Below are 22,766 nucleotides of genomic sequence, written 5' to 3' on the forward strand. Positions count from 1 at the left end.
CCAGTGATGTTGCGGGGATCGAACTGGACTCTCTGACGGTGGTGTCTGAAAAGAGGATGCTGTCCAAGTTGCATGCCATCTTGGACAATGTCTCCCATCCACTACGTAATGTACTGGGTGGGCACAGGAGTACATTCAGCCAGAGACTCATTCCACCGAGATGCAACACTGAGCGTCATAGGAAGTCATTCCTGCCTGTGGCCATCAAACTTTACAACTCCTCCCTCCCTTGGAGGGTCAGACACCCTGAGCCAACAGGCTGGTCCTGGACTTATTGCATAATATACTGGAACTATTTATGGTTCTATTACTACTTATTATTTATGGTGCAACTGTAACGAAAACCAATTTCCCCCGGGACCAATAAAGTATGACTATGACTTAAGCAATGCCGGCTAGAATGCAGTTCCAGGGGAGGAGCTTGGCTGTTCGGGCACGTGCTGCCTTTTATCGTGCGCTGCTTTTTCTTTCCACACACTGCCTTTTTTCGTAACAGTGCAAACTCCTTCTGTTAGCGAAAACAGGTAACTAACGTAGGTCTTTCGTAACAGCGAGGTGTAGTAAAGCGAACGTTCGGAAAACGGGGGCCACTTGTATATCAGGTACTTTGCATCTTTAATTTTGAAAGGAATTAATTGACTGTTTCCTATTCCCCACTATTATCTATTTTCAAAATACAAACACTTCATTATAAAACATTAATTAGTGCAAAATAAAATTTATTTTTACTTTAAGTATATAAGGTAAAATTTATCTTAACTTGAAAAAAGATATACTGGCTTTGGAGGCAGTGCAGTGGAGGTTCAATAAGTTTACTTAGCCAACAAAGGAAAATCAAGTCACCTTGAACTATACTCACTGGAATTCAGAGGATAAGCGGGGATCTTATAGAACAATATAAACTTACGAAAAGATTGATAAAAGCAGAAAAGTTGTTTCCATTGGTAGGTGAGACAATAGATGCAGGAGTAGGCCATTCGGTCCTTCGAGCCAGCACCACCATTCACTGTGATCATGGCTGATCAACCACAATCAGTACCTCGTTCCTGTCTTCTCCCCATATCCCTTGATTCCGCTATCATTAAGAGCTCTATCTAACTCTTTCTTGAAAGCATCCAGAGAATTGGCCTCCACTGCCTTGAGGCAGAGCATTCCACAGATCCACAACTCTCTGGGGGAAAAAGTTTTTCCTCAACTCTGTTCTAAATGGCCTACCCCTTATTCTCAAATTGTGGCCCCTGGTTCTGGACTCCCTCAACATCAGGAACATGTTTCCTGCCTCTAGCGTGTCCAATCCCTTAATAATCTTATATGTTTCAATCAGATACCCTCTCATCCTTCTAAATTCCAGTGTATACAAGCCCAGTCGATCCAAGCTTTCAACAAATGACAGTCCCACCATCCCGGGAATTAACCTCGTGAACCTCCGCTGCACTCCCTCAATAGCAAGAATGTCCTTCCTCAAATTTGGAGACCAAAACTGTACACAATACTCCAGGTGTGGTCTCACCAGGGCCCTGTACAACTGCAGAAGGACCTCTTTGCTCCTATACGCAACTCCCCTTGTTATGAAGGCCAACATGCCATCAGCTTTCTTTACTGCCTGCTGTACTTGTATGTTTACTCTCAGTGACTGATGAACAAGGACACCAAGATCTTGTTGTACTTCCCCTTTTCCTAACTTGACACCATTGAAATAGTATAGTGTCTGCCTTCCTGTTCTTGCCACTAAAGTGGATAACCTCACATTTATCCACATTAAACTGCATCTACCCACTCAAGAACAAGGGAATATAGTGCCAAGACTGGAGAGAGTAGATTTAGAATGGAGTTGAGAAGGAACTGCTTTTCCCAGGGAGTAGTGAATGTGTAGAATATTCTATCCAGGGAAGCAGTAAAGATTAATTCATTAATTGCATTGAAAGCAAAGGAATTTAAGGTTCAGGAAAAATTTAGGTAGGTGGAGTTGAGTTTACAGCCAGATCAGCAATGAGCATATTGAAGTACCTCGTTCTTTTTACTCCAAAATTCTGAAACTGTTTCAAGGGATTCCCCAGTGAATTCCTTATTTACCATTCACAAAGTATCATTTGAATTGCACAGTGAACAAAAATTCAAAAAAACAGAGGGTAAAAAATAACAGATGTTTCTTTAAAAGCAAAATAGGAACAATAATTTTATGGCAACAACTATGAAGACTCACATTTCATCTCTCCTTTCCCAAGCCTTTAAAATCCATTCTGCTTTCATAATTGGAGTCCCCATGCTTACAGCAGCCTGTAATTAGAAATACATAATCTTCAACTTTTATTAACATTTGCCCCATTATTTTTGCTTCTACTACAAACATGCCAACTGCTTTTTAAATCAGTCTGTCAAATCACACCCACTCCAAGGTAACCCAAGTCAGTACATTTACTCATCCTCCACCCCAATATAACTTTCTTTAAAAATAAAGTTCATCTCTTACTATAGCTGGGAGAATTCAATCAGTGAAAATGACTATGCTTCCTAGATTTCTTTATTTGTTCCAGTGCTTGCCGGCTTTCTTATCCAAGTCATTTTTCAAGTCAGTCGACCAAGCTATAACCTCCTTTATTTGGGAAAATAAGGTCCCAAGGGTTAATAAGCACATTCTCCAAAGAGGTCGTGATGTAGGTGGAATGGGCCTTCCTAGCTTTATTCATTATTACTGGGCATCAAACATTCAAAAGGTATTATTTTGGCTCCACCGGTGCCTGCTTGAGACATGGTCTTGCCACTCCTTGTCTCCCCAGCTTTAGTGTATTCTTCCTTGCCATTGAAATTCTCTCAATTCACATCTAACACAGTCATGCTCTCCACCCTCAAACTTTTTAATCAATTTCGCTGCCACTATATGTTCACATCAGCTTCAGTTTTGGGTCCCATTCATAGAAACCATCTATTTCTCCCCTCTACACTTGATTCAGTTTTCAGACAATGGGGTTTGAACAGTCTTATGCACATTAAGGATTTGTACGCTGATAATATATTTGATAGTTTTGATGACCTGTGCAGTAAATACAGTCTTCCGCATAATCATTTCCTCTTTTCCTGATCTACCACCTGCTATGTTGTGGGAAAAAACTCACCCTTAGCTTTAATGATAAACGGCTGATCTCTGTACTATACTCTTAGCTGATGTCTTTGGGAGTTCAAGATCTCAACAAAACTAAGACTAGGTGGGAGGATGACCTTGGTATGGATTTGGCTGAGGAATATTGGGCAAAAGCATTGAATAGGGTTCATTCCTCGTCATCATGTGCTAGACTGGGGCTCATATAATTTAAAGTTTTACACAGCGTACACTTAAGTAAAGCTAGGCTTGCTGACATATATCCTGGGACAGACAATGGCTGACAGGTGTTCCTTCTCTCCAGCTGGTTTAGTGCATGCATTTTGGTCTTGCCCTTGGCTTGATGGTTATTGGGCACTGGTTTTAAAAATTATCAGTGAGGTTTTGGGGGTGACACTGAGACCTTGCCCGCTTATAGCTGTATTTGGTGTGGCAGACGATGCTTTGGGTTTAAATGCAAAACAATCAGATATCATTGCATTTACATCGCTTTTGGCCCATAGGAGAATTTTGCTGGTCTGGAAATCTGCCACTTCCCCCATCTGCTGCTGCTTGGTTAGAGGACATAACGTTTTTTCTGAAACTAGAAAAGATTAAATTTACTCTGAGGGGGTCTGTGAAAAAGTTCTATTCGAAATGGGGACCTGTCATATTTTGGGAGTCTTAAGGAATTACCTACCAGTCGAGGGCATTTGATTGTACTTGGGGATTTGTCCTCTTTTAACGTGCATATGGTTTACCTCTATAGGGTGGTTGATGCATTGTAATATGAGTGCATTCCGGATCATCTGACGTGTTGTGGATGTGTGTGGGCCTTCATCTTGAAGGAATGTGGGGGTATGACTGAAATGTCCGTACTTGTATTTGTTAAGTGTTCTATTGTAAATATATTAGCTGCCATGGTATGTTCGGGGAGGGTGGGTGAGGGAAGTTATATTTAGGAGTAAAATATAAAAGCAAAATGGAGGAAAATATAATGCATTACGTATTCTGTATTGTGTCAGTCCTTCAATAAAAATAAAATTTTAAAAAATCTTGCAATATTTTCTAACCTATAGCTATTTTAACTGTATCCAAATATTATTCAACATGACATATCCATGCTTGCAATACTTACCACAATTTACAAAGTATTTCAAATTAAAAATGTTCCATACCCTGAACTTGTCGCTTTGGGTAGAATGCGCCACAAGATGTGTTATTTTGCCATTGTATTCCTTTCGAATGGTTGCTCCCATATGATGTGCCAGTGCAACAAGAATAAGCTTCAATAAAAGAATAGAGAAATTATATTATTATTTGTATAAATATAATCAAGGCATGTTGATTATGATTCTATTTATGCTATTTGTCTTGAACAAATGATAGAAACCAACAATCTAGAAACTTTATCTTAACTGGAATAAATATTTCCTATAAAAGGCATTCTACTAAAAACCATAATCACCAAGTGTATAATGAAAAGCAAAAGTAGTTGCAACTCAGTGGTAGAACTGGTCTATCAAAGGGATCTACAAACAATTACAGGTGCAAAACATTGCCAACTATTGACAGCAAAGAGCTAATAAAAGCATAATTTGTCAAATTTCAAAACAATTAATCCACCTATTTTTCCAGGAAAGTAATATTTTGTATTATTATTGGAGATGAATTGAAAATAGTCAAAAATGCAAATTCCTTGGAGATACTTTACTGATACATGACTTAATGAATTAGTTTCCTAAACTCTATATGCAAAACTCAAAAGAAGAAAAAATCTTGGGTTGAAGTGGCATTGAATTTTTGAACAAAGTGACAATTCACACCATCATAATCTTTGTAATTCAATGCTTTTTAACATTATCTCAGTCATTATAAAACAGTAAGCTCTTACCAACTTCTCTTTCTTGAATCCAGTGAAACACAAAACGAGATCCAACATACACGTACAGTACAATGGCCGTGATGTGAAAGGCAAAGGCTTCATGGAACAAATTAACAGAATGTTCATTAAAATTACTTCGGAATATTTAGTGGTTTTCCGATTAGAAACTTAAAGCAATGGATATGATACTTAAGCTGCAAAGTAGGCAAAAGTCAAAATGTAAGATTCTCTTTACTGTAAAATTTCAGACTTTCATCCTAGAAATTTGAACTATTACATCCTTCATAATGTTGCATTTATATTTCAAACACATTTAGATTTAAATAAATGTAGTACTACTTGCATACAAGCTCCTGAAGCTATATTCTACATACAAGTCATTTTTGAACAACCGAGTCCAATGGAGCAGATACTTCATAAAGGCGGCACAAACAGGCACTCAAACAAAGTCAATTCCTCTTAACAGCTCAAGACTATTCATGATTCTCAGAGATAATGGCAGATGCTATTAAGGAGTCTCTTGGGAAAACTCCCATTGAAGTCATTTTCTCCTTGAACTTTTTCCAGTATATGTTATCTTCTCTGCGAGTTAAAGATCCCTGATACCAAAGATATCAGTATTTTTGGCATTGGCACTGCTAAAAATCATGCTAATTTGGAATTCTGTTCTGTGCATTCACTTTCCACCTCACATCATCTACACCAGCAGTCCCCAACCGCGGGAAACGATACGAATTAGCTGCACCTTTCCTCACTCCCTGTCACGCACTGTTGAACTTGAACATAGGGTTGCCAATTGTCCTGTATTTGCCGGGACATCCCATATATTGGGCTAAGTTGGTTTGTCCCATACGGGACCACCCTTGTCCCGTATTTCCCTGCTAAGGTAGAGTGCTCCTATGAAATCTTTCATGCCGAAATGGCGTAAAGCGAAGAAGCAATTACCATTAATTTATAAGGGAAAAATGTTTTGAGCGTTCCCAGACCCAAAGCATAACCTACCAATCATACCAAATAACACATAAAACCGAAAATAACACTAACATATAGTAAAAGCAGGAATGATATGATAAATACACAGCCTATATAAAGTAAAAATAATGTATGTACAGTATAGTCGGGAAGATGAAGGCAAAACCAATTTGTGGGGAGGTAAAAAAAAAAAAATCGGCACACACGAGCATGCGCATATCACATGTGCACGTCACCCATGCACACACAGGTGCCCGCGCAAGGCTTCATGGTCATGGTTGTCTTCTTGGGGTAAAGTGTCCCGGGATATGACTGCTTATTTTGTCCCTTATTTGGGAGTGAGAAAGTTGGCAACCCTAACTGTAAAAGACATGTTGAGGTGAGTTTAACCCTATTTGAACATCCCCCCCCACCAGTCAGCCGGTCCACAAGAATATTGTCAGTATTAAACCGGTCCGCGGTGCAAAAAAACATTGGGAACCCCTGATCTACACCATCAGAAATGTGACTTTTTTCATTAACCAAGGACTGACATCGGGGGAAATCAGCATTAAAGGTAATTACTTCAACAGACAACAGCATTAAACACAAGTACCAAAATGAAAGCACAATTTATACAGAAAGAGTATGTATGACAAAACACCATTTAGTAGGAGGAATCTGAGCAGAAACTGTATATTTTACTATAAGGTGAACAGTAACTTAGACAAAACCAGCTTCTTCGAAAAAACTCATTTTTCTGTTTATGGCCATCAACAGCAAAGCCAGCATTTAGTGTTCATCCTTTATTGTCCTCAATAATACACACATTTGCACATTAGACACTTAAAGGGAACTTACAATGGTGATGTCTCCCTACACTTCCTGCCCCCACTTTCAGTGATAAAAGATTCAAGTTTAGGGAGAGCTGCCTGTGTGATTTGGTTGAGGAAAACAGCAAATCTCGCTGATGGCATTTACTGCAGCACAGTAAACCAGGAGCAGAGAGAACAAACGTTTACTCCAGTGGATAGGGCGCCATGTCAGAAGGAAGGTGCTATTGAAGCTGCTCTCAACCAGGTAAATGGAAAGAGCTCCAGCATCCACTTGACTTCCATTTTGTAGATGAAGGCAAGACTTTGGGATTAGCAGAAGGTAAATTACTTACTAGAGAATGTTCAGCCTTTCACTTAACCTTGCTTCCACATTATTCACAGCCCAATCGAGCTTCTGCTCAAGCACGATCACAATTGTTGATGTCTGACAGAAGGTGGTGGTAAGAAAATGATTCAGAAATAGTATTGCTACTGAATGCCAGGAGAAGGTAGTTAGAAGATTCCCCTTGGTAAGATATTAATTGTGTGGTAATTTTATCCCACCAATTTTACTTGCCACTCATTAGCCCATGCCTAACTGTTGGCCAAAGTTGTGAATAAAGATATATCATTAGAGAAAAATCATGTGAAGGAATGATTGAAAGTGAAATACCAAGAGAATAAGGTTCAGTTACAACTTTGAGATGCAATTAATGCAGAGAAAACAAATCAGAAGACGGGTAGGCTCATCAGTTTGAAAGAATATGGCCAGGGGAGCCAATTATAGAATTTCATAAGTCTAAATTTAAAATCCATTTCCTAACAAGAAACAACTGAGTGTTATCCAGAGTGTATGACAAGCATGCCAAAATTTCAAGGTGACTAAAGCTCATAATGGCAGTGCATTTGCCTGACCCCAGTTGCAACCAAAGGCATTCAGGTCAACAAGCACTCCACAGAACCTAATATAGTTTCTTATTTCTTATTCAGTATTAGAACAACTTTATATAACAAAAGTAAAGTAAGAGGAGAATGAGTTATCTTAATTGCACAAAAAATGGTGGCTTCTTGTAATTTATGTGTAATACCCTGGGAAAGGTCTCACTGCTAATGTAATGGTTTTTCTGCAGCAGCAGTGTTTGGATTATCGCTAGACATAACAGGGACTTTGGAATGTGTGCCATCCAATGAAGGGAGTGTTCTTTTTATTGTTGTGTGCCCCAGAACAAGGTGATCTGGGTCTTTTGATCAGCGAGAGATGAAGAAAGAAGACACCTGAGAGGAGATATCGTAGACAGCAGGACAGAGTGGATTTAGAGTGGGGCTGGGAGTCAACGAAGCCTGGGGAAAATCGATAGAAGACCAACAGAAGGGAAACCGTGAGCTCCAACATGTGCATTAAAATGGGTCCTTTTCTTCTTTTCTTTACTAACCCTTTAGTCAAATTAATTATAAACTAAATTATTTAATTGCAAATGGTGTACTGTCTGTTATATCGTGGTACTAATTTGTAACAGAGGAACCAATCACACAGCATCCACACAACAGGTTTTGCATCTCAGATTCCACACGTTCGGCAGGGCCAAAAACTGTCTACCCTAGACTAACACTGCTGGCCGAACTCGAGGGTGAGATTTGGATTAACAAAACAGTCAAAGGTTCTCTTTTTAATCACTATCCAAGTTTTGCAATCACTATTTATCATACATAAAATTATGTTGATCCTTACCTGTCCTTTTCTTGCACAGCAAAGTATAACGGGTGGTCCCAAGATTCTTGTGCCCATCTTACGCAAAGTGTCATAAGGCTGGCCATCAAATTCTTCCAATACAACAACAGTCTCAAATTCAGGATTTTTGTTTTCAAAACCATCCACCGTTTCTGATTTAACATATGGCAGCTCTATTTCCTATATTGTGAATATGAAAGTAAAACAGAGGATGAACAACAAAAATATTTTGTGCACTGCTGCTACAAATACAAAAGCCCAAGAAAGGTATTAATATACCACTTGGCCTTGGTTATATCATGGTTGATTTTCATCTCAGCACCACTTTCTTGCACTAAACCAATCTCTCTCAATTTCCCTAGTAAACATGTACCTATTATGCGTCTCAAATTTACTTAACAGCCTGTTTCAGTGAGAGAATTTCAGAGATCCAGTATTGACCAGATGAGGAAATTTCTTCTTATCTGCCCTGAATTTCCAAATCTATCCCATCAAACCTGGCAAGAATTTTGTATGTTTCAATGAGATTGCCTGCTATTCTTCTCACTTCAGGGTAGCATACATCCAACTTGCTTAACTACCACTCACATGACAATTTTGCCATTGCAAGAATCTGTTTGCTAAACATTCACTGCATCTCAGCTCTTACAACTATACCTTTCATCAAAAAGACTAGTGTGACATCTTCCAGATTTAATCTCATCAGGATTGCTTATAATTGGAGAAGTCTATTCATGGACCAAAAGGCCCACACATTACTCATCTTTATATTTCTTGCTGAATCAGCATGTTAACTTTCAGTAATTCAAGACAAGAACACATAGTGAAGTGGAACATGCTTCCAAGAACATCAATACTAACCATATTTATAATGGATTTCACCAACTGATGTCCCAACTTGCTATTTGGCGTACTTTCCTTCACCTTCATCAAAGGAACTTCCATTTCTTTAACTGCCTATTAATAAAGTAAAGCACTAAATTTAGAAGCTAAAACACTATTATTATAGCAATACACAAAGCTGCAAAATAGTAGCTAACCTGGAAAGGTTATTCCCTACCCTGAGGTTACACAGCTCATTAAAACTCACAATCGAAACCTGGTTAAATGAGTTATGGCTTGGTGCCCATCTTAAATTAAGCTTTCTCCTTGAGAAGACACAGCACAAAGGAAGATGTAATTAGAGTGGGGGCAGGTGATAAGAAAGACAAGAACTTCACTGATGACTAAAATTCAAAGTAAACTCCAAAACGTAAAAAAAATAGCAGGACTGAAAAAGGCACATTGCTCAAGTGGACTGCATTACAGCTACTTGTTGAAACGTAGTAACATTATAACACATTAATATTTCTGTTCTAGCTATTGCTTGCTCAGACAGTACATATAAAATCTTTAATTTGAAACAATTAACAAAAAGTTGTATTTAGCTCAAAATAACTGTCCAAACTTACTATTTTCCAGAATAATGTAACAAATATACTTCCCTAGATAATACTTCCCCACATTTCACAGGCTACCTAATATTAATTGGCATCCTAAACATAACAAGAATTGATTTTTACAAAGACTTGTTTGTCATTAATAGAAAATTACAACCATCAGATCTAATGATTCAACAAGATGTAAGAGCAATTCTCATTGTCTCAGAATTGTTCTTGCATATTGATAACCTACTTATCTGATTGTTTTTACAGGCATTTTAGGAATAACTCTTGCTAATGAAATGGACTATCATCATAATGAAGAACAATCATGAGTGCAGTTTCAAATCTGGTTATTACCTTCAAAGCTTTCAGAATCTCTTCACTATCCCCAACCTTTCCTATTAGCACCACTTTGGTTCGAATCTGAGGCATATCTGTAAAACAGAAATAAACAAATTAACAGTTGATACAACACAGCATTGAGTAAAGCCAGTCTTTAAATGAAGGTTCAGAGAATTACAAAAGGTGAAAAGAGTTTAGTATTTATTTAAATAAATGCATATTGCCTTCAAAAAGCTGATATTTTCACTTCATGATAAACCAGAAGGGAATATTCACATGGCTCAGCATGTGTGAGGAACTTCTTCCAAGGAGACTTCTGCTATGGGTTCCAAAGTGAAGCCAACATGAGATCTATACACACTGCCACAAATGGAGCAGTCATTGCCTAACTGGCAAATGAACAAGGTGAATAGGAGGCAGTGCACTCCACCTGCAAACCTCACTGGGCTTCTAAAATAAGTTTTACACAGATCAATACGAAATCTTAATATTCTAGACTCTGTAATCTAGAGTTGGAACACAACAATTGGAAACATTGGGGAATAATACTGACATGCAGGAAGCAAATTATGAATGTGTAAATTCTTACTAGGTATGGTGCTAGATTATATGCAAGGAACAAACCAAATTCTATATTTGACAAAAAGTGACTTGCATTTAGCACACATCTTTCAAAACATCTTAAAGTACTCTTTACTGATACAACAAACAAGATGCCGAAGGAACGTAGCAGGCAGTGTCTATGGTCAGGAAGGATAATCAGCATGTCAGGTTAAGATCCCTCATTTAACTGAAGGGAGATAGCCAATGTGAACAAGTGAAGGGAAGGGATGGAACAAGAACTAACAAGTGATAGACAGATCCATATTTTATGATAAATTATGTCTACTGTTCAATTTTATTTTCTAAATTTATTAAAGCTTGTCAACCCTGCTTGTAACAGTATTCCCAAAATGCTGCAAGGTTGTCCCATTATTTAAACCCATCATTGTTAAAGCGGAAGCAATATCTCAAAGGTGTGCAACTTGGGAGTGGAACATTTGTGGGGGGGGGGGGAGAGAGGAGAAAAGAAGAGGGAGAAGACGACAATAAAATTGTGCACTATAATTGTCTCCTCACAACAAAGTGGCAATATACAAATCATCTATTTTCCAACCTTGGCTGAAGAAAAGGTTTTTGCTTAGCAGAAAATTTACACACCTCCCCCCCCCAAGTGAAATGGTGCCATTGGTTCAATCACATCCACCACAGAGATCAAATTGAATTCATTTGAAGTTTTCATTAAGACAGGGATTTTATTCAAAAGGAATGCACAGGAGAATTAGTCTGGTTCAGTGCTCAAGCATCTGATAGACCCCTAACTTTCCAACTCAAAATAAAAAAACACACAAAGTCAAAAATGCTGAAGGCTCAGGTCAGACACTATCAAATGTTCCCACCTTCTCACTGAAATCTACACAGTATTTTAATGTCTCCATCAGTAAAAATGAAAATAATGATGTCTATAGATTTTCTTTTTAAAAATGCCACCTTAGGATATTCAGCTGCATGTTCATTTCCACGATTTTTCAGATTCTTTGTGGTCAATTTTTTTTGTTCTTTTTTATTGTTGCCTCCAATAACAAACAAATAATGCAGAAGTATTTTGCTGAGGGAGTCAGGTATGACGGGGGTGGGGGGGTGGGGGGGGGGGCGGCCAGGCAACATCTATGTTAAAAAGTATAGTTGACGTTTCGGGCTGAAGACCTTTCAGCAGGGAATCCTGTACTCTTTTCCATAGATGCTGCCTGGCCTGCCGATTTCCTCCAACATTTTGCGTGTTGCTTGGATTGCCAGCATCTGCAGATTTTCCTCCTGTTTATGGTGGGAAAAAGACAGGCTCCCCAATATGTTGATAACCTCCAAAGTCCATGTTGAACCCACTACTTGATTAAGGTTTAAAAACTTAGAATGTTTGCTAAATCCAACTAAGTAAACCAAACTGAAAAGAAAGGTCCATGCGCAATTTTATCAGTAATAAAGACAGAAGTAGTCAAGAGTGAGCCAGTTGGTGGAGAAACCCTGGAACAGAGCCAACTCTCCTAACGTAACACATTCCTTAATCCTTGCAAAAGCATTCAAGATATTTCTAAACGTAACTACGCTCGCATTTGAGATCTTGCTAGAAGTACTAAACACCTAACACCGCGATTAGATTTATGGGTTCTATTAATCCTCTGTTGGATGTTTCACAATGCGCAAATTCTGTTTTTTTATTATGTAAAATTCGAGGATATGAATTTGAACTATGCAGTGATTGCTTGATGTGGGGAAATATATTAATATATAGCAATTACACAAACAGAAAGCAAAATCATAAAATGCTGGATACCAGGTCTACATCATCCATTTATAGATGGAATTTGTAACAGCAAAAGAAACATGGCATTATAATTTATTTAATGGCGAACTCTTTCGTGTTAAACGCAGATTAGTGATAAGCCTCGGCTGTTACCGCCATAGGGATTTCCAGCAGGTGGTGGCGATGAAGCGCTACAAAAAGACAAAAAAAAGGCATCGCCCTTTTCAGAACTAGACCTCCATTACCTTCAGCATCGTCCGACGCGGCCTCGGCAAACAAACACTCCTTGGAAACGTCGTCAAAGCGCGAATCACTGGCGGAGCAGTCGACCAGCAGACTCCCGGCGCCGGAGCTGGAGGACGCCGCACTCCGCTGCGCCATTATCCGCCGCCCCTCGGTTCTCCGGCTCGGCCCAAACCCCGGCGGCGCCCGGCTCGCTACCTGCCGACAGTTTATAAACAGCACACCTCAGCGTCGGCGCTGCGGCCAGATCCAGCCGTTCCGATTTGGCCCAACCTGTATCACCAACGACAAAATTCAAAATCCCAACCAACCTCAGAAGCGTCCATCTCATTGGTCCGCGCTAATATCCTCTCGAGAGGTGAGAGTAACCTACTCCTGATTGGTTGCTTTCGGGACCTCCGACAACCTCCGGTCTGTGATTGGGTACAACGATAGCTAATCTGACTGAACAGCCGTTCACTGCCCTCCAGTGGTAAATGCAGGGTAGGAAAAATAGCTCATCGTCTGTGGAAATCTAATGATTCACTGTACAGATTTTATTTTAGTTTGCCAGAAATTAGTTAATCTTCTGATACATCTAGATGTGCGCAAGAGAACGCTGTTAATTGGCACAATCCAAGTTGAAGGAATACATGCTAAGGATGGTATTGAAACGTGGTGCAGGTAACACAAAGGCTTTGTGGGGAAGAGCAGTGGTCTCTCTATCATTAGTTATTGAAGTTGTGTAGAATCATCTTAAACACTCAAAGTTTGCGACATCGCAGAAGGGTACATGAATGACAATTGTGGTCTGTACATAAAATGCGCTAACACGATCAAGATATTGAATTGATAACACTATGCATGTACAGTGTACACATAAAAGTTGCTGGTGAACGCAGCAGGCCAGGCAGCATCTCTAGGAAGAGGTGCAGTCGACGTTTCGGGCTGAGACCCTTCGTCCTGAAAAGTCGACTGCACCTCTTCCTAGAGATGCTGCCTGGCCTGCTGCGTTCACCAGCAACTTTTATGTGTGTTGCTTGAATTTCCAGCATCTGCAGAATTCCTGTTGTTTGCATGTACAGTATAGACTGAATGGCACTGGATGTAATGGAAAGCATACTTTTTGTACTTCTTATATAATTTTATTCAGAGCTTCTTTTTGAAATTTAAAAAACATTTGTGTAGGGATCTAAATAGCTGCAATATAGGAGACTGCAGTCCGATTTCAACACCTGCAAATATTCTGCAAAGTGAGCAGCAGGAGAAAGGGAACGGTTGGCGTTTCATGTCAAAACCCTACATCACCTCGGACTCCTGTGTCACCTTTCCACTTCTTTTTATACCAGCCACCCCGTCTCTCCATTCCGTCCTGATGCAGTTTTCACTTCCTGCCGAAACGTCAACAATTCTCCCTCACCCCTCCACTTCTCATCCTCCTGAGTTCATCCACGAGATTATTGTTTCAAATATATTTGGTCTTTTTGAACCAAGACTGCAGGAGGACCAAGGATGTTATCTATCAAGTGGTATTAATTATTTAGGATGTGCAAAAATAAAAACGTGAGGCAAGATTAATATATAAAAACACTGATAAAGTGGTGATGGGCATTTGTCAGATATTACAAAATATGAGCATAGCTAAGATATTTCTTTGAGCAGGAAAACCCTCGGAACTGCAAAGCCAGAAAAACAATCCACAGGAAATGAGAGATGAGTCAATAATAATACAATTGTTATAATGGGTGACTTTGATCTACACCTGGGCTGGGCTAACTAAATTATAAACAGTACAGAGGAGGAACTTCTGGAGTGTATAAACTTCTGGGTGTTTTCATCATCGATACATCCAGTAGCCAATCAGAGAGCAGGCCAATTTCAACTGGGTTCTGTTCAATGAGGATGGATAAACAAATAATCTCATTGCCAGAGGCTCCTTGGCCAGAAATAATCGTAACACAATAGAATTCTTCAGTTAAATGGAGAGTGATGTAGGTGATTCTAAAGCAAGGGTCTTGAACCTAAAAAGAAACCACCACGGTATGAGGCAAAAGTTTGGTAAGTTAGGAAGAGAAACATTACTTGTGAGATTGGTGGTGAGTTGGCAATGGCAGATGTTTAAGGAGACTATAGGTGAACATCATCAAGTGTTCATTCTTGTATGTCAGAAAATAAATGAAGATGTTCAGTGGTGGCTAATAGGGGAAACTTTGAATAGAATGGGTACTAAGGAGGAAAACTGGCCTGAAATAGTGGAGAAAGAAGTGTGGAACTCAGGAAAACAGGTATTATGGTATTAATACCTGTATTATACCTGTACCATGGTATTAATTGCATGAAAATATTAGGAGCTTGAAGGAAAGTACTAAATGTAAAAGATGAAAAAAGTGGTGAATATTAACCTAGGCATAAATAGGAACAAAGAGAAGCCAAACAAATTTAACAAATACTTTGCTTTCATCAGGGACACGAAACCCTCTCAAAAATGGTCCAGAATCCATGAACATTGAGCAGGAAGAACTGAAGAAAATCAGTATTAGTTCAGAAATGGCATTAAGGAAATTAATGGCATTGGAAGACAAATTCTGTATCACACGACTTTAGGGCATGGCCACAGCTACTGAAATAGTGGATGCCTTGGTGGTCATTTTTCAATACTTCTTGAACTAAGTTCCTTCTGTTTGGAGAATGGCTAACGCTACTTCACAGTTTAATTAAGCTGGAGTTAGTTTGACTTTGGTATTGGGGATAATGTCAACGTTCATTAATGAAGATGTAATAGCAGAGTATTTGGCAAACTCTGATAGAATCAGTCAGCATGGTCTTATGAAAGGAAAATTATGCCTGAACTTTTTCTTGAGGTATGTAACCTGTAGAGTGAATGGATGATCCGGATGGGAGTGCACCTGATAGTGAGTAAACAGTGCCGAGTGGATAAATGAAGTGGCAAAATCAAAAAGGCAAATTACTGGAACAGTAACGGTAGAAGAATAACAATACCTCAATGTATGTGTACATCAGTTATGATTGTAACCTACTTGTGCATCAGATATTATAAATAAATTGTAAGTTGGCTTGGATTTGAGTACACAGACACTTCTTATTTTGGTCTAATAACTTTTATACTTTGTGTGCAGTTTGGATCTCCTTCTCTGCAAGTGGAGAAGTATTCTTGCAATCGAGGGAGAGCAGCAGAGGTTCACTGGACTGAATTCTAGTATGGCATAAGTAACAATATTGAAATTGGGACAACTGGGTTTATATTCACTAGTGTTCAGAAGAATCAGGGAAAAAAAAAACTTTTAAAACCCTCTAAGACCATAGACATAGGAGCAGATCAAGGCCATTTGGCCCATTCAGCCTGCTCTGTCATTTCATCATGGTTGATTTATTTTCCTCTGGCTAAATAAATTTCTCCTTATCTCTGTTATAAAGTGATGTCCTATTTTGAGGCTGTGCCCTCTGGTCCTAGACACGATTTGAAACATTCTCTCCAGGTCTACTCTGTCTTGTCCATTCAACATTCAGTAGGTTTCAATGAGAACACCCTCATTCTTCTAATCTTGAGCAAGTACAGACCCAAAGCCATGAAACATACTCCGTACATTAACCTTTTCGTTCCTGAGATCATCATTGTCATAAACCTCCTCTGGACCTTCTCCAATGCCAGTACATGCCTCTTTAGATATTGGGCCTAAAACTGCTCACAATACACCAAATGTGATCTGACCAATGCTTTACAAAGCCTCAGCATTAGATCCTTTCTTTTATATTCTAGCTCTCTATAAATGAATGCTAACATTGCATTTACCTTCCTTAGTACAGACTCAACCTGCAAGTTAACCATTAAAGAATCCTGCACAGGAATTTGCAACTTCTATTTCAGAATTTGCTCCATTTAGAAAATAGTCTATACCTTCTACCAATATGCATAATCATACACTTCCCCACACTGTATTCCATCTGCCACTTCTATTCCATCCAAGTCCTTTTGTGGATGACTTGCTTCCTCAACACTACTTGACCCTCCACTAATCATTGTATCATCCACAAACATAGCCACTTTGCCTTCAATTCTATCATCCAGATTAACATATAATGTGAAAAGTAGCAGTCCCAATACCAACCCCTGCGGAACAGTCACAGGCAATAACTGGAAACTGGGTCCCCTTCATTCCAACTCTCTGCCTCCTGCTAGTCAGCCAATCTTCTGTCCAATCTAGTATCTTTCCTGTAACAGCATAGTTTCTTATCTTGATTAGCAGCCTTGTGTGCGGCACCTTGTCAAAGGCCTTCTGAAAATCCAAGTGAATAATATCCACTTTGTCTATCCTGTCTGTTATTTCCTCAAAGAATTCCAATAGATTTGTCAGGCACAATTTCCCCTGAAGGAAACCATGCTGACTTCAGCATATATGATCCTGTGCCTCGTAGTTCTCATCCTTAAATATGGACTCTTAACACCTTGCCAATCTCTGAAGTCAGACTAACTGGCCCATAATTTCTTGATTTTTGCCTCCATTCCTTCTTAAAGAATGGAGAGACATCTGCAATTTTCCAGTCTTCTGGAACTATTCCAGAATCTCTTCATAACCCCAGAGTGCAGTCAGTATCTAGTCCAGGTGACTTATCAACCTCCAGGCCTTTCAGCTTCCCAAGCACTTTCTCCTTAGTCATAGCAACAACAATCGCTTCTTCCCCCGAAACTTGAATTTCTGGCATGCTGATGACATCTTCCAGGAAAATATTTATTCAGTTCTTTTGCCATTTCTTTGTTCCCCATTACTACTCTCCACTGTAATTTTCCAGTGGTTCAATATCCACTCTGCCTCTTTTACTTTGCAGTATATATCTGAAAAAAGCTTTGGCCAGCTTAGCTTAATATTTTATCTTCTCCCTCTTTGTTTTTTTTTAGTTTCCTTCTGTTGGTGTTTAAAACCTTCCTAATCCTTTAACCCCTTACTATTTTTGCTATATTGTATGGCCCATCTTTTGCTTTTATGCTATCCATGACTTCTCTTGTCAGTATGGTTGCTTATCCTCTCTTTAGAATACTTCTTTGGGACAAATCAATCCTGAGTTCTGAATTGCTCCTAGAAATTCCAGCCATTGCTGCTCTACCATCATCCCCGCTAGTGACCCCCTCCAATCAAATTTTGCCAGCCCCTTTCGTACCTCTGTAGTACCCTTGACTCCACCATAATACTGATGCATCTGATTTTAGCTTCTCTGCCTGAAACTGCAGGGTGAATTTTATATTATGATCACTGCATCCTAAGAATTCCTTTACTTTAAGCTCCCTAATCAAATATGGTTCATTACAGAGCAACCAATCCAAAATTGCCTTTTCCCTAGTGGGCTCAACCACAAGCTGCTCTAAAAAAAGCCATTTTGTGGGCATTCTACAAATTCCTTCTCTTGGGATCCAGCATCAGCCCTTTTCCTCCAATCTACCTGCATATTGAGATTCATTGTAACATTGACCTTTTTACATGCCTGTTGCTCCTATATTCCATGACACAGCTGATGAAAGCAGCAATCTCATATCCCTTTTAATTACTTTGTCTGGTTGTACTGTTGTCTGTGTATTTTTGGACATGCACACCAAGGTCCCTCTATTCCTCAGTACTTCCCGGGATCCTAAAATTAATTGTGTTAATCTTAACCTCATGAATTTACCTGAAGATGACTCCTCTTCTTAATATCAACAAAACCACCAATTTTCATGTAATTTGTGAACTTGGTGAACATGTCTGGATTTTCTGGATTTACATCCAGAACAATAATGCATATAAACAAAGAACAAAGATCCCAGCACCAATCTTTATAGTGTTCCACTTTCATTTGCTTAAAAAAATCCTTCACCTTCATCTATTTTGAATGTCTGTCAAAACCCTGGCAATCTCCTCCCTTGCCTTCTGTAGCAAACAAAAAAACAAATTATCTTGTCCCAGATATTTACCCACATTGAAGACCAATAAGACAAATAATACTTCCTCCTTTTCAATGGTAATTTATTCTAAAGTTCCACCCTCCCAAATTCTCCACTCATAACATCCTTTACCAATACATAAAACTTCCTCCTTACTGTCACATTTGAAGAACACACTGCATATTCGCTGTTTTTCACCCCCTACATTCCACTACCCTGATAGTGAGCAAGTCCCGAACAAGGGATGGCAGCCTGGGAATATGGAATAAACCTATGAGGATTCAGATGGGATGAGTTTCCTTCAACAAAGAGGGATGAACCTTTGGAATTTTCAACTGCACAAGGTAAATGAGGCAAAAATTGCTAAAAATACTCATTAGATAGGGTTCTAATGGCTAAAAATGAAGAAACGGGCTGAATTTGGATGACCAGCCATGTGAAACTGAATGGCTTACTCACTTTACAATTTTTCTACTTTTGTGCTTTCTTAAACCTTGCAATGCGCAAAGACCCATTGCCATGACATCCAACTGATTTAATGGTGATAATCTTCATCTCACTTGGAACTCAGTATTTAATGTCAGTAGGATCAGTAAGAAGGTGATGGGGAGCTTTCTTATTAAATCTGGGACATGTTTCACCTTTGAATTGCTTTAATTACATGTGCTTTTCTCTTAATAGAGGTAGCTTTCTTAAACAACTACTGCATCCCTTTTACACTGAAGCAGCACTTATGTGAACATCATAAGTTATAGTCTGAACAAGGCACCAAGTGTCAATTAACAGTGAAGAATGTTGTCGTTGTGGTCCAGGCAAAAAGATGGATTTGAAATAAGGATCAGCTTTAGTTCTTTTGGGCAATGTGAAGATGTCAAAAATCTAAATCTGCTTCTCTTCCTTGTGTGTTCAGAGAAGTGTCTGTTTTGTATCCAGGCCTGTCAATGGAAATTTAAGCAGGTGCCCTACTTTCTACAGTTTAAAATTGAAAATAATGATATGTAACTTAGTGATCAGGAATAAATCTGAGTCACTGGAGTAGCGACACAGCAGCTCATCTGATTGTACTACTGTATGTTTATTTTTTAATTTTCATTAAGACTATTATAACTGGGATATGTATCCCAGAGTTAATGCATTTTTGCTGTAATAATGTCACACCTCCACCATAATGTGCAAAACTTCACAGTAATATATTAATCCTACCTTTTTAATTCACAAAATTTCGTCTAACTGGATTATTGCAGAATGACACTTTTCTATCTATTATTTCACAATAGTAATTTGTAGGGATTGAGACAAATGAGTGTGATCATAACTAGTGGACAGCATCATTCTTACCCATTAAGTAAGTTAGTTTACTGATTCACCTCTTGCTTCAGCTCACCAAGTGCTGGTTAGATCCATGTTCAGAGAAATCAAAGAAAACATGCAGAAGAAAATATTCAGTTAAGGCACATAAAGGGCAGAGTAAATCAACTCAAAAAAAATTGATGCACAATTTCATAGTAGAGACTGCAGCTGCTAAAATCAAAAGCCAACCAATAATTTTAGCAAGAGTGCAACATTCTTCAACACGTAAGTATCTGACTTCACAGAATCTGCTTTGAGTTAACCTTATGTACTTTAATCATACCTATCAAGATAATGGTTGAAAAGTCATGTATGAAAATAACATTACATTCAGATGTTCATGTTACAACAGTGCATGGCTTAGCAGCAGTAGCATTAATCAACAATACACAAACTACTGTCAATTAAAACTCTAGCCCTGGCACTCAACCGGAATTTACAGATCAAATTGCAATCCAGCTACAGACCATTTCAATTACATGAAACAGTTTGCATTTACTGATTTGTTCTGCTCACAAGCAGAGATGAATTACTTCAGTTATTCTGAATTAAGTTGAAATGTCATGAACCTGTTCAGACCTTCCATTGAACATAGCAATGATGTAAAAGAATCCTTTTTACAGCTTACTTACAGCAGAGAATCAGCAACAAAACTTTAAAGAACATTACTGAATTACTTTACTATTCCCAACACATATATCTCTGTAGAAAAAAACATAAAAAACTGCTTAAACGTGAAGGATTGACAGTCACTATAAACAATTTCCTCATCTGCTAATGCAGGCCATGGCAGTCTTTGCTCCAAAGTTGCTAGTTGTAATCAGTTCTGTTCTTCGGAAGGTAGCCAGGTATGTGAGACAGGCATACAATTCAATGGAAAGCCATACATGCAATGGGTAAACCAATGTGCGTACAACTAATCAAACTGAGTAGCCTAAGGAGTCATAAGATGAATTATAAATTTCAAGTCTGAATATTCCAGTGTTGTTAAGTCCTTACAGGTAGCTTTAAAATCCTTACAAGGATGCAAGAATTTGAAACTAATACCATGATTCCAATTTCTATTTGGAAGCAGCTTTGATATATTTTTGGAATATCGTCATTATTAGTGAAAATTCTTGACTACACAATGTAGAATTTAAAGCTTAAGTGTGGCATTCCTCATTTACAGCAAGCAAAAGATGGACTTCCATTGTTTTTTTTCCCCATTTGAGATACAGTGTGGAATAGGCCTTTTTAGCCCTTTGAGCTACTCAGCCCGGTAATCCCTGACTTAATCCTAGCCAAATCATGGGAAAATTTACAGTGACCACTTAACCGAGCAACTGGTACATCTTTGGGCTGTGGGAGGAAACCCATGTGGTCACAAGGAGAACGTACAAACTCCTTACAGGCAGCAGTGGGAATTTTTGCAAGAATGGTGGACATCATCCAGATAGGATTTAGGCACTTCTCCCCTTTTGTAAAAGCAGGAAAGGTTTTAGTTTTCATAGAGGTACAGGTCAGAGCTATGAAAACAACATAAACCAAAGATTAAAAAGAAGTGATTTTTTTTTTCAGAAAGGATAATTAAAGGTGATTGAACACAAGCTCAAGATTCTCAAAAGGGAAGTAATGAATATAGACCCAAACAAATTGATTATTCTTGTTAAAATTTCACAAGCCCTGGAACTCAAAGGTTAAGATGGTAATATCGTAAGGAGTTAGCAAGGAAGGCTACTGATATTAAATTAAGGCAATTTTGAATTGATTTATGAAAAAAACCTTTGAAACTTTTTAACCGGATAAAGATCCTGCTCAATGTGCATCTTATAGACCAATATCTTTATTAAATGTTGACACTAAAATTTTTTTAAGTTATTAGCAAACAGATTAGAAAAAGTACTTCCTTTTATTATTTCGAAGACCAAACGGGTTTTATTAAAGATCGTTACTCTTTTTATAACATTCGCACACTGTTAAATATTGTTTATACCCCCTCACAAAATGTTCCTGCGTGTGTTATCTCTTTAGATGCTGAGAAAGCTTTTGATAGAGTAGAACGGCCTTACTTATTTAACGTGCTTGAAATGTTTAATTTTGGCTCGAAATTTATATCCTGGATCAAACTGTTATATCATTCTCCCATGGCCTCGGTCCGTACTAACTCTCTAAGCTCACCTTTTTTCCCTCTTTTTCGAGGTACTCAACAAGGTTGTCCTCTTAGTCCTTTATTATTTGATATTGCATTAGAACCTCTTGCAATTGCCATTCGAGTATCTCCAAATATTACCGGGATAACTCGGGGCTTAAAGTCCCATAAAATATCACTCTATGCTGATGACTTACTTTTATATATTTCTAATCCTCAAAAATCCATCCCTGCTGTTTTAGAGTTATTAGCACAATTTAGTCTCTTTTCAGGTTATAAATTAAATCTTAGTAAGAGTGAACTTTTCCCGATTAATAAACAATTTCCCTTATATCATAACTTTGTTTAAATTGATTAATAATTATTTTTCATATCTTGGGATTAAAATTACTTGTAAACACAAAGATTTATTTAAGATTAACTTTTTACCCTTAATTGACCATATTATTCAACTTTCATCTAAATGGTTTCCTTTATATTTAACTTTGATTGGTCGTATTAATGCAGTTAAGATGTTTTTTTCTGCCAAAATTTCTATATATATTTCAGGCATTACCGATTTTTGTTC

The 22,766-nt window shown here is 38.4% G+C and overlaps 1 protein-coding gene across 4 annotated transcripts in view; it reads right to left on the bottom strand.

The window, feature by feature from the left end:
* The window catches only part of ect2 (epithelial cell transforming 2), a 67,206-nt gene extending 54,108 nt beyond the window's left edge, over positions 1-13,098 (bottom strand). For 2 of the 4 annotated variants that reach the window (XM_072254572.1, XM_072254570.1), the window contains exons 1-7: positions 12,809-13,098; positions 10,238-10,314; positions 9,318-9,413; positions 8,457-8,636; positions 4,971-5,057; positions 4,255-4,362; positions 2,204-2,277 (exon numbers count right to left, since the gene is read on the bottom strand). In XM_072254572.1, the coding sequence (XP_072110673.1) occupies positions 2,204-2,277; positions 4,255-4,362; positions 4,971-5,057; positions 8,457-8,636; positions 9,318-9,413; positions 10,238-10,314; positions 12,809-12,944 (758 nt within the window). In that variant the 5' untranslated portion in view covers positions 12,945-13,098. The remainder of the gene's footprint in view (positions 1-2,203; positions 2,278-4,254; positions 4,363-4,970; positions 5,058-8,456; positions 8,637-9,317; positions 9,414-10,237; positions 10,315-12,808) is intronic. The other 2 variants (XM_072254573.1, XM_072254571.1) reach the window with 1 other exon arrangement.
* Between the last annotated feature and the right edge of the window lie 9,668 nt (positions 13,099-22,766).

This window comes from Mobula birostris, chromosome 4, assembly GCF_030028105.1.
Source record: "Mobula birostris isolate sMobBir1 chromosome 4, sMobBir1.hap1, whole genome shotgun sequence".
Classification (NCBI taxonomy): domain Eukaryota; kingdom Metazoa; phylum Chordata; class Chondrichthyes; order Myliobatiformes; family Myliobatidae; genus Mobula; species Mobula birostris.